The 15,776-nt window shown below is 54.4% G+C and overlaps 1 protein-coding gene across 2 annotated transcripts in view; it reads left to right on the top strand.

Annotated features, from left to right (window-relative positions):
• ECE1 (endothelin converting enzyme 1) overlaps positions 1 to 15,776 on the top strand; it is a gene marked incomplete at both ends in the record, with an annotated part of 58,001 nt that overhangs the window by 28,803 nt on the left and 13,422 nt on the right. For both annotated transcript variants that reach the window (XM_079727082.1, XM_079727083.1), the window contains 5 exons: positions 2,461 to 2,607; positions 3,735 to 3,800; positions 4,938 to 5,129; positions 10,869 to 11,011; positions 12,648 to 12,762. In XM_079727082.1, coding sequence (XP_079583208.1) covers positions 2,461 to 2,607; positions 3,735 to 3,800; positions 4,938 to 5,129; positions 10,869 to 11,011; positions 12,648 to 12,762 — 663 coding nt within the window. The remainder of the gene's footprint in view (positions 1 to 2,460; positions 2,608 to 3,734; positions 3,801 to 4,937; positions 5,130 to 10,868; positions 11,012 to 12,647; positions 12,763 to 15,776) is intronic.

Here is a 15,776-nt window from a genome sequence, read left to right as displayed (position 1 = left end):
CCCCCTGCCCCCCATCTCCTCCTGCCCCTGCCCCCTGCCCCCCATCTCCTCCTGCCCCTGCCCCCTGCCCCCCATCTCCTCCTGCCCCTGCCCCCTGACCCCCATCTCCTCCTGCCCCTGCCCCCTACCCCCATCTCCTCCTGGCCCTGCCCCCTACCCCCATCTCCTGCCCCTGCCCCCTGCCCCCCATCTCCTCCTGCCCCTGCCTCCTGCCCCCCATCTCCTCCTGCCCCTGCCCCCTGCCCCCCATCTCCTCCTGCCCCTGCCCCCTACCCCCATCTCCTCCTGCCCCTGCCCCCTGCCCCCCATCTCCTCCTGCCCCTGCCCCCTGCCCCCCATCTCCTCCTGGCCCTGCCCCCCATCTCCTCCTGCCCCTGCCCCCTGCCCCCCATCTCCTCCTGCCCCTGCCCCCTGCCCCCCATCTCCTCCTGCCCCTGCCCCCTACCCCCATCTCCTCCTGCCCCTGCCCCCTGCCCCCCATCTCCTCCTGCCCCTGCCCCCTGCCCCCCATCTCCTCCTGCCCCTGCCCCCTGACCCCCATCTCCTCCTGCCCCTGCCCCCTACCCCCATCTCCTCCTGGCCCTGCCCCCTACCCCCATCTCCTGCCCCTGCCCCCTGCCCCCCATCTCCTCCTGCCCCTGCCTCCTGCCCCCCATCTCCTCCTGCCCCTGCCCCCTGCCCCCCATCTCCTCCTGCCCCTGCCCCCTACCCCCATCTCCTCCTGCCCCTGCCCCCTGCCCCCCATCTCCTCCTGCCCCTGCCCCCTGCCCCCCATCTCCTCCTGGCCCTGCCCCCCATCTCCTCCTGCCCCTGCCCCCTGCCCCCCATCTCCTCCTGCCCCTGCCCCCTGCCCCCCATCTCCTCCTGGCCCTGCCCCCTACCCCCATCTCCTGCCCCTGCCCCCTGCCCCCCATCTCCTCCTGCCCCTGCCTCCTGCCCCCCATCTCCTGCCCCTGCCCCCTGCCCCCCATCTCCTGCCCCTGCCCCCTGCCCCCCATCTCCTCCTGCCCCTGCCACCAGCCTGTGCCCTTGGCTTCTGCCCCATCTCTCAGCTGCCACCAGGGCCCAGCCACCTCACACCTCCAGCCACCTCGACCAGCTGGATCATGGAGTCTGTCTGCTGGCGTGTGTCAGGTTGTCTGAGTGTGTCTGTGTGTGTGTGCGTGCACATCTCTGTGTAGTTGGGAATGTCTGTATGTATTTGTGTGGGGCTGTCTGTCACATGTATGTGTCTCTGGGCATGTTGTGAGCGGGACAAGGGCCCTATTTACAGGGAAGATGTTTCTCTACGTTGCTGCTTCCATTTCCTCAGGGGGCATGTTTGTGTGTGAGGAGGGTTGTGTTCTGGAAGGACCAGCAGAAAGTCTGGGATCAGCAGCAGAGCCCTCCCCATGAGGAGGGCCACGCTGACCCGGGCCCCCCGTCACCCTGAGCAGAATGAGTCTTCTTCTTCCTGGGCACCTTCCAGTCAGCCTTGGATGGACTTGGGGGTCGTGGGGGGCGCCCAAGGCTGGCCACACTGCCCAGTGCACACAGAAGGGTAGCCGTGGGTGTTTTCAGGGGAACTGCTGCTCCCCAGAGGCCCGCCTCCTAGGTGGGCTCAGGGGAGGCACTGCAGCAGGGTGGGGAGCTGTGGGCATCTGGGACGGGACAGCCCCTCCCCGCTGGCACAGGCCCCACATGCCAGCACGTGCCCAACCAGGGAAGACTGAGGAGATGAAAAGCATCCCACCTCGAAGAGAAACTCTGGTAGACCTTAAATCACCAACCTTTTAAAGAATAGGACCCTTTTTTTATAGGCACAATTGAATTTCTACTTTAATAGGAATTACATTCATGTGATTGAGTACGCAAAAGTGAACAGAGTACAGGAAAATTCTCCTTCCTATCCCCATCCCCAGCTACCTAGGGAGCAGCCACCATATGTTTTCATGACTGGTCAGAAACCCCTCATGAAGACAGACCAGGGACTTCCCTGGCGGTCCAGTGGTTGGGACTCTGCGCTTCCACTGCAGGCGGCGTGGGTTCAATCCCTGGTCAGAAAACTAAGATCCCACAAGTTGCACAGCATGGCACGGCCAGAAGAAAAAGAGAGAGAGAGAGAGAGAGAGAGAGAGAGAGGAAGGAGGGAAAGGAGGGATGGAGGGAAGAAGAGAGAGAGGAAGGAAGGAGGGAAAGGAGGGAGGGAGGGAGGAAGAGAGACAGAGAGAGAGGGAGGAAGGAAGGGAGGGGAGGGGGGAGGGAAGGAGGAAGGGAGGGAGGGGGAGGGAGGGAGGAAGGAAGAGAGAGAGAAAGAAAAAAAGAAGGAAGACAGACCAGCCTTTTCATTTACTCCTGAGGCTCAGAGAGGTCAGAGGACTGCAGAGGGTCACAGAGCAAGTCAGCCGCAGAGTCAGAATCCACACCCGGTCTCCCCCGACCCTGTCTCATCCCCTCCCCGGCCCCCCTCCCTCCCCACAGCTCGGGGGCTGGAACATCACAGGGCCCTGGGACAAGGACAACTTCCAGGGCACGCTGCAGGTGGTGACGTCCCACTACCGCACCTCGCCCTTCTTCTCCGTCTACGTCAGCGCGGACTCTAAGAACTCCAGCAGCAATGTGATCCAGGTGAGGGGCCTGGAGGCCGGGGGAGAGGGCCGGGCCTGACCTCAGGGCCTGTTTTGAGTTTAGCAAGCAGACCTGCCCTTGGGCAACAGGCTTCTGGTTTCTGAGCTTGGTTATTTCTGGAGGCTCCCAACTGTGAGATTTTTGCAGGAAAGTTGTGAAAGGGCAGGCTTGCCTTCCTTGGGTAGGTTGGGGTCACTGCAGCACAGGTGAATCTTTGGGGTTCTGATTGGTTACTGTGGGTCCCAGGAGTGATGTCAAGTCCTGGGCACAGCTGGAGTCACCTCCCGGTCACCCCAGCTCAGTCTCTGGCCTTTGTGGCTCTGCTCAGAATAACTTTGAGTCCACCTCTTCCCGCCAGAGCCTGCCCCAGGCTGAGTATCAGCACACCCAGGGGACCCCAGCCCTGTCTGCTCACCCTCAGAGGCAGAAGCGAGAAACCCGGGTTGGGGGTCCTGAAGGCTAAGTTCCCACCCACTTCTGCCACTAACTCACTGCGTAACCATGGGCAAGTGCCTCAACCTCTCTGAGATGCAATTTCCTTATCAGTCAAATGAACTATAGCAATACCTACTCTAGGTGTGTCAAGGTGTGGCCCAAGGCTCTGATAGGAGCTATCAGGGATTGACCCTCCCTACCTGCCCAGCACCCAACAAGGCCCTCACTGGCACTCTCTCCTTGAATCCTCATTCCAGCTCTGCCGGTTAGATAGTTCCCCTATTTTCCAGGTAAAGAACCTGAGGATCAGAAAGGTTTGGCAACTTGACCAAGGTGACACAGCCGTGAGTGGCCCTGGACTGCTTACCACCTTGGGAAGTGTTTAATGAAGCAGAAGTGCTCCGCCGAGCCTAGGAGGGGTTTAAAGAGGAGGGTGGTTCTGTCTGACCTTCAGAAGGGCCCCAAATCCCCGCGGCTGACCACATGTGTGGGAAGGAATGTAGCCCGACATGTGTCTGTCCCCTCACTGGGGGGCCCATCCCAGGGGTGGCCTCGGCTACCAGCTTGTGCTCCTGCTGGGGCCTGAGCTGCTCCTCCATTACCACATGCCTGCGGAGACTGCGTGCAGGCGTGTGTGCGCAGGTGTGCGTGCGCAACGGGAGATCCCTTCTCACCCCCGCCTTTCTCTTCAGGTGGACCAGTCTGGCCTGGGCTTACCCTCGAGGGATTATTACCTGAACAAAACCGAGAATGAGAAGGTAGGTGTGCCTCTTCAGAGAGTGGCTCCCGCCTAGACCACCTCTCTCCATGGTTCGTCCCCCTCGGTGTTCCCTCAGTGTACACACCTCTGCGGGTCTTTGAAGCTAGAGGAATATAGAGGTGTCCCTTACCTGGCAGTCCCTGGCAGGGGAGGGGTATCATTTGTCCCCATTCTAGAGTAAGACTCTTCCATATTCAGGCACCGTGGGCACAAGGGACGGGTGTCATTTGTCCCCATTCTAGAGCGAGGCAGTGATAACGCCCACCGCCTTACATACACATCACCTCTGGCCTTCCCAGTAACCCTGCAGGTACTGAACATCTCTGAACTTCATTCGCCTTATGTGTCACATGGGCATTATTTTTACCTGGCCTGTTACAGAGGAGGAAATAAGGCTCAGAGATGCTAAGTGACCTTATCAAGGTCACACAGCTAGTCGTCAGTGGTGAGGCTGAGATTCTCCAGATCCGCTAACTCCAAAGCCCACACCTTTCCCTCCCCCTGGCTGCCTCCTGTGATGTCCCAGGGAGACCTGGCCTGAGGTTCGTTGACTGTCCATTCATGATTCCACCCACTTGTATTGAGCAAGTGCCTACCAAGTGCCTGATGCTAGGGAGATAGTGGTGAATAAGACCAGCTTGGTCCCTGCCCCATGGGGCTTCGAGTCTGGGAGGGGAGGCAGATGTTAAGTAACTAACCACCTGATTAGAGGTATGATGATAAATTGTGAGAAGGGAAGGGTGAGCTGAGAAAGTAACCTGGAGACCTAATTCAAATCTGGGGGCCTGGTAGCGCAGGGTGGATCAGAAGTGCGTTCCAAGAACTAAGCAATGCAATGGCCCTCTTGGTGGCTTCCATGTGGTGAGCGTCCAGGAGGGAGGATGGGCTGCGACAGCAGGGACCAACCCACCTGGGGACCTTTGTGGGCTTTATCCTGAGGGCCATGGGGAACCAGTGAAGGGATGCACTGCCAAAACCTTTCTTGAAGCTGGTTTCTAGTGGGTGTCCTAGGTGAAACCCCCCAGCCCCCTGGCTCCCTGCGTGGGGCTGAAGCTGGCCTGCCCCGCCCTGCCCCCCTTGTCCAGTGGGCAGTGGGTAGCAGCCACTGACGGATGGGGGGTGCTGGGTCCCACAGGTGCTGACGGGATACCTGAACTACATGGTCCAGCTGGGAAAGCTGCTGGGCGGAGGGGACGAGGACACCATCCGGCCCCAGATGCAGCAGATCCTGGACTTTGAGACAGCGCTGGCCAACATCACCATCCCCCAGGAGAAGCGCCGGGACGAGGAGCTCCTCTACCACAAAGTGACAGCAGCTGAACTGCAGGTAGCTGAGCTCTGCTGACGCGGAGGCCGAGGCAGCACAGGATTCAGGATGGAGGGCACTAGACTGGGGTGTTTATACCCCCTTCACCAGACCCTCAGAACAACCCCGTGAAGCAGGGATGGTTGTTGTCCCCAATTCACAGACGGAACTGAGGCTTAGAGAATTAGAGTTGCCTGCTGAAGGCCACATAGCCAGAGACCAGCCAAAGCCAGTCTCTTGCCCTACGCCAGGCTGCTTTTCTGCAACCGCAGCTACCTGGGGAGACTCTGTGGTCGTGATAATATTGGCTCACATTGACTGGGCATTTCCAGTCTCTGAAGCTCAAGTACATCAAGCCTGGTGCACAGCCAATAAACGTGAAGGTTGGGTTCTGATGTCACCTCCCTTTTCCTAGCCAGGAGGTTAGGTGATGTGCTCAAGGCCTCTAGGCTCCTAAGTGGCAGGGCATCTGGGACCTGGACTCAGGCTTGGCTCACTGGAGCTCTGCTTTTGACCACGACCCCTGGTGACCTCCTGGAGCTGATACAGGGTCAGGGTCAGAACTGTGACACTCTCTGCCCTGGGTGTACCCATCTGAGAAGTCCATGTCTCTTCTGTAGGTCAGCCTCTACCAAAGCCTGCCCCCTGGTGGCTGCTTGGGACTTGCAGGTAGTGAGTTGATTGCCTGCCAGTTCCTTCCTTCCAGTTCGTGGCACATTGGTGTCCAGCCTTCCCCCAGGCTCTGGGGTCGCAGAGGAATCAGCAGAATGGCCTTAGTCAATCTTCCTGTTTCCTGCCATCGCCCAGGAATGCTCGGCTAGGCCGTGCTTCCCTGCTCGGAAGGATGTCCAGGCCACCTGTGTTGAGGCTTCACTCTTCCTCTGCCCGGCCGAGTCCTGCCCATCCATTAGAGTTTGGCTCATTTCTGCGCTTTAGGGAAGAACACCTAGGTCCCTACCCCTTTTTCTCTCTCCATCCCTCCCTCCAGCAGGTGTCTGTGGGGCTCCCTTGGGGCCTTGCTCTTGACGTGCTTCCGGGCGAGTAAGGGACACCAGCGAGGAAACAAGCTCAATCTCATTGCCGAGTGCTTTGGGCAAAAGAAGCAGGGCACTGGGGCCAGGGGCAGAGCTAAGTCAGGGAGGGTGAGTCTAATGAATAAGTGAGCAAGAGCCGGGCTGACTGAGTGTCTCAGGCAGAGGTGCAGCCCACACAAAGGCTGGGGATGAGGGCAAGAGAGCCTGGCCTCCTTCTGGGTGCCAGCTGCCCTTTAGGTCCCCAGAGAAGCTGGCATCAGAGGAAGTGGTGCTGAGTGGATTGTTATGGAGGTCAGCAGCCTGTGCTGGGCACCATCTGGCACTGTTTTTCCGCTCCGAGGCCAGGAAGTCGAGGGAGATGCTGTTTGTGCAACATGATTTGGTTTGCTCCAGCTGCCCAGTTCTCAGCCCAGAAGGGCTCCAGCAGTCCCTCTCCCCCCTGCAGTGGCCACAAAGGCAACTGACAGCCCAAGACTGGCCGAGAAAGCACAGTAGCCCTGGGCACATCTGCCCCAGCGTGGCTTCCAGGCTCTGCCCCCAGATGTCTTTTCACCATTGCTTTTGCTCTATTCTTCCAAGCAAGCAAGGAAAGGCTTTTCCTCCCTCCCAGCTACAGAGTTCCCAGGGTGGGGAGGATTTTAGCAGAGGCAGCAGCCTGGAGTTGTGTGAGTCCTGGGCTTGGAGTCAGAAGACTGCTCTGGCCCAGCCCCACCGTGAGCCTTGGACAAGTTACATAACCCCCTCTTTGAGCCTTGGTTTCCTTCCTTGTAAAATGGGCTTTGCTTGCTCATTTACACCTGCTCCGTTGCAGAACACAGAGACAAATTAGGGACAGCCCCTGCCCTCATAAGGGGCAGTGGGTCTTAACTTTAAGTCACAGAATTCTTTGAGGACAGGTTGAAAACGGTGGCGCATCTCCCAGAAGAAATGGGCATGGTTATGTATAAAAAAATTATGTCTAGTGTTTAAAGAAGTCCTGGACCGCTGAAGCCTGGTGTCCTGGATGAGAATCGGCCTGCCCTGCCCATGGGGTTGCATGACGGTGAGATAAGGCAAAGGATGAGATCTCATCTTGTAAACTGACATGAAATTCGAACATATTACAGTAATCGATCTTAGTATCATTTCAGTGTCATCGGTGATGACAGCCCACGTCGCCAGCCCTAAACCAGTTTGATTCATTCCACCCTTGGACAGAGAATGTCTTTTTGTTCCCTGGTATCTGGAAATTTGGTTTTCTTCCCAGACGCCAGGAGGCTCAGGGAAAGGCGCCCCAGCCTTTCACAGTGTGGTTCTAGGAATACACGGCGGTTCCAGGCAAGCCCCCAGCAGCAGAGTCTGAATTCAGACGCATGTATCAAACATCCTTCTGTTGCTTCTCTAGGGGCTTGAGGACCTTCCTGTTCCTTTCTAGGACCTTCCACACCAAAAGTTGATTGGGAATGAGCCCCATCCTCTGATCTAAATTCTTCAGCTGAGATAGAGCCTGGGAGCATCCTCTTTCCTCTCCCACTTTGCAAGTCTACTTGAGCTGGGTGCTTGGTGACCAGCAGTGCTCTCTGGCTGCGGGTGTGGAAAATAGAGCTCACCTGTGTGCCCCAAAGGCTTTGAGTCACAAGTGGAATGTCCTGGTTGGTTAAAACAAGCTGTCTCCATGGAGATGGACCCAGGCACTTGGGTTTAAGTTAGGTGTTCACTAAATCAGTAAAGATTGAAAATGTGAAAATCCTGGTATTCAACACATCCTGTTTCAGAGTTGTGGGAATTTACCTGCACAGAGCACCTGCTCTCCCAAAAGGAACAGGCTTGTGTTAAGTATACAGGGATTTATCATCAGCTGTATCTGTACCCTGATCAGAGAGTTCCAATCACCTGCAGCTTATGAAGTTCTTGTTAATTGTATAAACAGCGACATTTTGTAAACTTGGCGATTTTCCCGGGGGACTTTGCCAGCAGGTCATACTGTCAGGTGGCTCTAAGTGTTGAGCCCTGTTTGACCATCTCACCTGGACACCTTCAAGTTTTGTAGCCACAGAAATTTGATGGGGAGCCCCAGAGGTCACCTGCTTAAGGAGCTCCTGCCAGGAAGAGAAGGAGGAATGGACAAGCTAGAGGAAAAAAGAAGCTCGATTTATTGTATAAGCTGTCCCTAGAGGCACAGAGTAGCCCACCCTTGGCAGGGATTTTTTTTTTAATTTATTTTTATTTTATCTGTGGCTGCGTCAGCTTTATTTATTTATTTATTTATTTTGGGGCTGTGTTGGGTCTTCGTTTCTGCGCGAGGGCTTTCTCCAGTTGCAGCGAGCGGGGGCCACTCTTTATCGTGGTGCGCGAGCCTCTCACTGTCGCGGCCTCTCGTTGCGGAGCACAGGCTCCAGACGCGCAGGGTCAGTAGTTGTGGCTCACGGGCCCAGTTGCTCCACGGCATGTGGGATCCTCCCAGACCAGGGCTCGAACCCGTGTCCCCTGCATTGGCAGGTGGACTCTCAACCACTGCGCCACCAGGGAAGCCCCTTGGCAGGGATTTTTGTCTCCATTTGAGAGAAAGGCTGCAAAGTGACTTGAGGTCCAGAGCTGGTTCATGGTGGGGACCCCAATCTAGGTCTTCTCCAAAACAGGGCTCTTCCCAGCTCATCTTGGTGCCAGGCAGATGGGGATGTACTGGGGCCCACTGGGCACAGCTCTTCCCAACTCTGTGGGTAGTTTGCAGTAGGTCATGGTGGGAATGCAAATTATCCACCATCACTGAGAGGCAGTTGTTAAATGTTTACCAGCACACCACTGCCCATGGGACCTTTGAGGTCCTTGTTCCCCAGCAGCTGAGCTGCACTTTAAAACCAGAGAGACTGTCAAGTGGGAGGTTTTTAAGGCTGCCTCTGTCACTGAGGACATTATAAGTATTTACCAGCAGGTTATAGATTCATCGATGTCACAGATTGATTTTATGTTCTTAATTGATCTTCCTGTATGAAGGCCATTTATAAGGCATCTCTCACTTCCTTTATTTGTCTTACATTTTGCCCGTTTTCAAGGGAACAAAGAACAGAATTTGGAATCAGTCCCAGGACCACTCTTGGGAGGCTTTGAGCAATGATTACAATAGCTAATCAATGATTATAATAGCTAACATTGATTGCTTGCTAAATGCCAGATACCATTGACATTACAGGCATTTTTGCTGTAACACAGTATATGCAGTCCTGAAAAACCTTACATCCTGTAAAACTACAGGACTGAAAAGAACTAAAAACAACAGAACATATGGGGAAAATAGGACTAGAGCAGTCCATTCAAAAGTTGTGTAACTTGAGGACATTATGCTAAGTTAAATAAGCCAGTCACACAAGGACAAATAGACTGCATGGTCCCACTTAGATGAGGTACATAGAGTATTCAGGTTCACAGACAGAAAGTAGAATGGTGGTTGTCTAGGGCTGAGGTAGGGGGATGGGGGGAGTTATTGTTTAATAGATTCAGAGTTCCAGGTTTGCAAGATGAAATCTGTGGATGGATGGTGGTGATGGTTGCACAACGTGAATATATTATACTTAATGCCACTGAACTGTACACTTAAACATGGCTAAGATGGTAAAGTTTATGTTACCATAATTTTTTTTAAAGTTGTGCCACTTGGTCATCAAAACACTCACAAGACAGTAATTGGAACCTTGAGAAATAGCTCGCATGGCTGGAGGCTGCCTGGTGGGAAATGGAACTCCTGGCTGTGGACACGGAGACCCTGAAGTTAGACAGATGGGAGCTCTATGCAGTGGGGCTGCCGTTAGGCGGGCCAAGGGCAAGTGCAGCCCTCTGGGAGCTGAGAGTTATGCAAAGTGGCATGTGCCTCTGTGGGGAGGGTTGTGTGCAGGTGCTCCTTTTAAATTATCTTAAAATAGAGCTGACTGGCTTCCTGTGTGGGTATCAGCTGAGCTGTGGGCTTTTCCTCTCTGATAACCTCTTCCTGAGGTTATCATCCTATGCTTGCTTTTCCAGATCCCATGCCTGAGAAAGACCTGCTGTGGACCAGAGAATTCTATACATTCTACTGCTGTTGTTCTTTTAGTTACCAATCATACAGAAGACTGATCATATAGAATCTAGTTGATGTTACAGGACCACATGTTGAGTAGAACAGACAGGATTACTTGTTTAATTCTCACACTAACCCTGTGGGGTGGGTTTTATGATGATGATGAGCCTCACTTTTCAGATGAGATCCCGAGGCACAGAGGGGCTCATCCACTTACTCCAGGTCACACAGCTAGTAAGTGTATGAACCCAGGCAGTTGGCTCCAGATTCTACACACATCCATTAGAGACCCCTCTGAGGCTCAGTTTCTTCATCAGTAAAATGGGGATAATGGTACCTACCACCCAGGCTTGTCATGAGGTCCAACTGAGAGAAGATGTGTGTCACTGATGGTGGCACCTGGCACTGGAGGGGCTTGACCAACAGTGGCTGCCGCTGCTGTCACTGTGTCTCCTCTTATTCCATTTCAAGTTGCAGTTTGGTGTTTGGTGCCTTACAGTTCTATGTACAGCGTCTCTGACAACAGTCAGCCAGCCTGGGTTTGACATCTGCCCAGTGCACTGTCAGCCAGCGCCCAGCTCTTTGCTTTGTCCGTGGTGAGGGCTCGATGGTGCCTTCTTCAGAAGAACGACCTAGAGTCCTGGGCTCTGAGGAGAAGCAGCCCAGCCAGAGTCATGCTGTCTGCTTCCCTTCCAGGCCTTGGCGCCCGCCATCAACTGGTTGCCCTTCCTCAACACCATCTTCTACCCCGTGGAGATCAACGAATCCGAGCCTATAGTCGTCTATGACAAAGAGTACCTGAGCCAGGTCTCTACCCTCATCAACATCACAGACAAATGGTAAGGGCACCTGGCCGCCTGGGATGGGCCTCTCGTGGGCAGCCTCTTGGTCACACATGGCCCCTCTCCTCAGCCAGGACGGGGGCCACACTGACTAGGAACATGGGCCCTGGGCTGGCTTCTATGAGAGGCTGCAGGGTACCCAGGCTCCTCCGCCCGCCAGCTTGGTAGCCTTGGGCATGTTTCTTTCCCTTTTTTGGGTTCATTTTCCTCATCCATAAAATGGGGATACAAATACAGAGAACTGAGTGAAATAATCTGTGTGAAGTATTTTAACACAGTGCCTGACACTGAATGGGACTCAGTAAATGTTAGGTAATAATTTAGTTAATATTTATGATTTTTAAAAAATATTTATTTAGTAGGCTTCCCTGGTGGCACAGTGGTTAGGAGTCCGCCTGCCAGTGGAGGGGGACGTGGGTTTGAGCCCTTGTCCGGGAAGATACCACATGCCACAGAGCAACTAGGCCTGTGCACCACAACTACTGAGCCTGCGCACTAGAGCCCGCGAGCCACAACCACTGAGCCCGTGTGCCACAATTCTTGAAGCCCGCCCGCCTAGAGCCTGTGCTCCTCAACAAGAGAAGCCACCAAAATGAGAAGCCCGCGCCCCACAATGAAGAGTAGCCCCCGCTCGCCGCAACTAGAGAAAGCCCACGCACAGCAATGAAGACCCAATGCAGCCAAAAATAATAAATAAATTTTTTAAATTAATTAATTATTTATTTATTTGGCTGCGTCAGGTCTTAGTTGCAGCACACGGGCTCTCTAGTTGTGGTGTGCAGGCTTAGTTGCCCCCCAGCATGTGGAATCTTAGTTCCCCAACCAGGGATTGAACCTGCATCCCCTGCATTGGAAGGCAGGTTCTTAACCACTGGACCACCAGGGAAGTCCTGTGATTTTTTAATTGTAGAGATTTGTTGCAGAAATGTTTTTAACTACAGAAAAAAATTGAAATTACCCAAAACACTCATGTTGATCTTATGGGATGTGTATGTGTGTTTGTAGAGAGAAGCAGGTATGTGAGAGAGAGAGCGAGAGATGGATTTTCTAATACATGGTTCCTTTTTTCGCCATCATTGTGACCACGTGTATAGTCTGCCTTTCCCTTGACCTTTACCATAAGCACCTTCCCCATGTCATCCCAGACCCTCTGCAGGTCTCATTTTTCATGGCTACATAATATTCCATCAAGTATAAATATGATTATTTACTCACCGTTCCCCACTTGTCAGACTTTCAGGTTGGTTCCAGTTTGAGGCTGGATGTTCACCATAGTGAACACTATATCTATGTGTGAAGGTGACTTGTTTGCAAAGGTGACACCAGCCACAGATAGTTCTCTGTGCCCTGGGGGTGGGGGCAGTGAGAGCTCTCATTCATGGAGACATTGGCCAGGCTGGCCAGAGCTTCCTTTCCTGCCCCTCCGATTCTTAGGCCCCCTTCCCCATCTTTGGCCTTCTGGCTGGGTCTTCCCCAAGCATTGGAAATGGCCGCTCCTTCCCTTCCTCAGCCCAGTACCACACAGCACCCAGGGTGCATCTCCATGAGCGCCCCCTAGAGGCCAGTAGGGGGAATGCTGTTGTGCATCCAGCCTGGGGCACTTCTGAGCCTGTCTGTCATCCTCTTGCCCCAGCCTGCTGAACAACTACATGATCTGGAACCTGGTGCGGAAAACAAGCTCCTTCCTCGATCAGCGCTTTCAGGATGCCGACGAGAAGTTCATGGAAGTCATGTACGGGACCAAGAAGGTGAGCACCTGCTGTGCGCCAGGCCCTAGAACTCGCGAGGGAGGTAGATGACAGGCAGAGGATGAAGAGGGCCACTGGGGATCCACCATGGTGTCCCTGGGCGCACAGGAGGGGATCTAAGCCAGCCAGGGGTGGGCAGAAGTTTCCAGGAAGAGGTGATTACACCGTCTTCAAGTGTAAACAGGGCTCTCAGTGATTTAGCTAATTTACAGCAAAAAGTGGCTTCTGGTCTTTCCCTTCCGACTCCTTCTCGATGGTGATGGTGATAAGGCTTTCCTTGTGTAATTCATGTGACTGTCACATCCCTGCAAGGTGGGTATGATCATCAGCCCCCTCTCACACAGGGACCCCCCCAGTAATACTTCTTCACCATAAATGTAAAACCCTTGGAGCAGCCCCTGACCCACGGTAAGTACAACACGAGTGTCCACTGATACTATTATCCTCCCAAGCCCCAGACCAGGTGGTTTCCACCAGCTTTATTTTATTTTATTTTATCTTTTAGTATTTATTTATTTATTTATCTTTATTTGGCTGCGCCGGGTCTTAGTTGAGGCACGCGGGATCTTCACTGAGGCATGCGGGATCTTTTTTTTAGTTGCGGCACGTGGGCTTCTTAGTTGCGGCACACATGTGGGATCTAGTTCCCCGACCAGGGATCAAACCCGGGCCCCCTGCACTGGGAACCCAGAGTCTTAACCACTGGACCACCAGGGAAGTCCCTTCACCAGCTTTAAATGCCCCACTGTGACCCCTGCCCTCCAGCTACTTCCACCTCCCCAAGGAAGTGGAGGTCATTGTGTCGTTCACACGGCCAGCTAGTGCGCATTCAGTGACACCCTGCCACCATGTGCCAGACTCTGAGCCCAGTATGGAGACACTGAGATGGAGTCTGTGCCCCAGGCCCCCACGTCTGCTGAGGGGGCTGAGAGAAACCGATCAGTGCTCACGTGCTGAGGGGATACACCAAGCCGGGACCCCTGCAGGCAGCTAGGAGGTGCCCCAGCCACAGAGCAGTGGAGGCTGGAGTGCCAAGCCCCCCTACCCCGGCACGCCCTGCCCACGCCCAGGACCGCAGCTAGCAAGACCCCAGAGGGTGAGCAGAGCTGGCGCCAGGTGGACTCTGCTCCTGCAGCCCCTCCCAGAGTCCAGGGGACTGAGCAGAGCCGGATGAGGACTGGCAGAGAATGGCAGGATGTGGGCCCCAGAGTCGATCCTGGGGAAGGTTCTGTCTCTCCCTCCCCTGGTACACCCACCTCTGGCAGGAAGGGGACAGAGGGAGAGGGAGGCTGGGAACAATCCCTGCTCCCGACAAGAGGGGCTTGCTCAGCCACGAAGGCCACCCTGGGCCCGCAGAGAAGGGCCAGGGGAAGAGCTGGCTGCCCTGCCCTCCTTCCTGCCCCACCTGCTCCTATCGTGGACCAGCCCTGGGTGAGGGCCTGGGTCACAGACGCGACAAGGCGGGGACTCTGTCCCCTGAACACGTGGTCTCCCAGGAGACTTTATACAGGAGGGGCCCGACCAGGACCTGGGATGGTAGTTACAGAGACGGCTCTGTGTCGGGGGCACACGCCTCCATCATCACTTTACCCCCACCCCGGGTTACAGATGAGGAGACCGAGGCTCAGCGAGGTAAGGGGTTTCCCTAGTCGCCCAGCAAGGAAGCAGCCAAGCTCAAATTCAAACCCGGGTCTGGATGACTACAACTTTTGGCACTTTGGGCTACTCACTATTAGTGATAATAGATAAACTGTACCATTACTGGATGTTTACTTTTTATAGGCATTATCTCACCAAGCTCCTGCAAGACTTCTGTGTGTTGGAAACTGTTGTCATCATCTCATTTTACAGATGAGGCAGCTGAGGCTCAGTGAGGGGAAGGGACTTGTTCAGTCACGCAGCTTGTAAGTGGAGTGGCTCTCAAACCCAGCACATCTGATTCCACAGCCCGTGCCCCTGAGCTCTGCAGCACTCAGCCTCTACTCTGCAGGAACCAAAAGTTAAAACTGAGTTTCCTGGTGGTTGCCAGGGGCAGCAGGCGGGGAGAGGAGAGTGGGGAGTTGTTGAACGGGTGGAGAGTTTCAGATTTGCAAGATGAAAAGTGCTGGAGATTGGTTGCACAGCCAGTAGATATAACACTACTGGACTGTATACTTAGAGTTCCCCGGATCAGGCTCAACGTGCAGCTGCTGTGCTGACTAACGAGGTGCTGAGAGCTGGTGGGACACAGGAAGGCCTTGGCAGAAGCAAGGGCAGCTGGGAGACCCTGGACTTGGGAGGCTCTGAGCTGGGACTCACTAGATGCCCCGGGGCTGAAGGGGGAAGACACTGCTCATCTGTTTCTCATTCTCTGGCCCTCCCCACTCCCCACCATGGCTGCTTCTGGGTCCAGGCCAGGTCCGTCTAGCTTGCGTCCTGCACAGCTCAAAGCACAGCCCCGCTGTGTGACCTTGGTTAGTCCTTGTGGCTCTCTGAGCCTCAGTTTTCTCATCTGTTGTTTGGGATCATCCCTGACCTCATCTCACAGGACCCTTGGGAATGGCCTCCATTTGCAAAAACACTTTTAATTTGTAAAGCCTTATAGAGCATCCAGGTGTCCATCCTTGTAGGGAGGTAATAGCACAGAGCTTTGGGTCAGAAGTTCTGAGTTTGCAATGCTTCCTCTAACCATACAGCCTTGGGCAAATCACTTTATTGGATCAGGGAGCTCAGTCTTCCCATCTGTAAAAAGGGGTAACTAATCACTGCCCTATTTACCAGAGGGTTGTCTGGGATTACATGAGGGAATCCCTACAAAGTCTGCTGTAAAGGCTACCATACTCCACACCGTGTTCTTCACCTGCAGAAAGGAGCACAGAGAGTACCTGCCTCATAGGGTTAACAGCGGGGATTCCGCAGGGTAGGGCCCCGCACCCAGTAAACACTTACTAAACGATTACTACTATTGCTGATGCTGTTACGCTTTTTATGCACCTGTCTCTCCCCCGAATGTTCTGGGCATTTCAACTGAGCCC

The sequence above is a fragment of the Hyperoodon ampullatus genome, assembly GCF_949752795.1.
Source record: "Hyperoodon ampullatus genome assembly, chromosome: 2".
NCBI lineage: Eukaryota > Metazoa > Chordata > Mammalia > Artiodactyla > Ziphiidae > Hyperoodon > Hyperoodon ampullatus.
The sequence above is the reverse complement of the archived record's forward strand: the minus strand, read 5'-3'. Positions and strand labels throughout refer to the sequence as shown.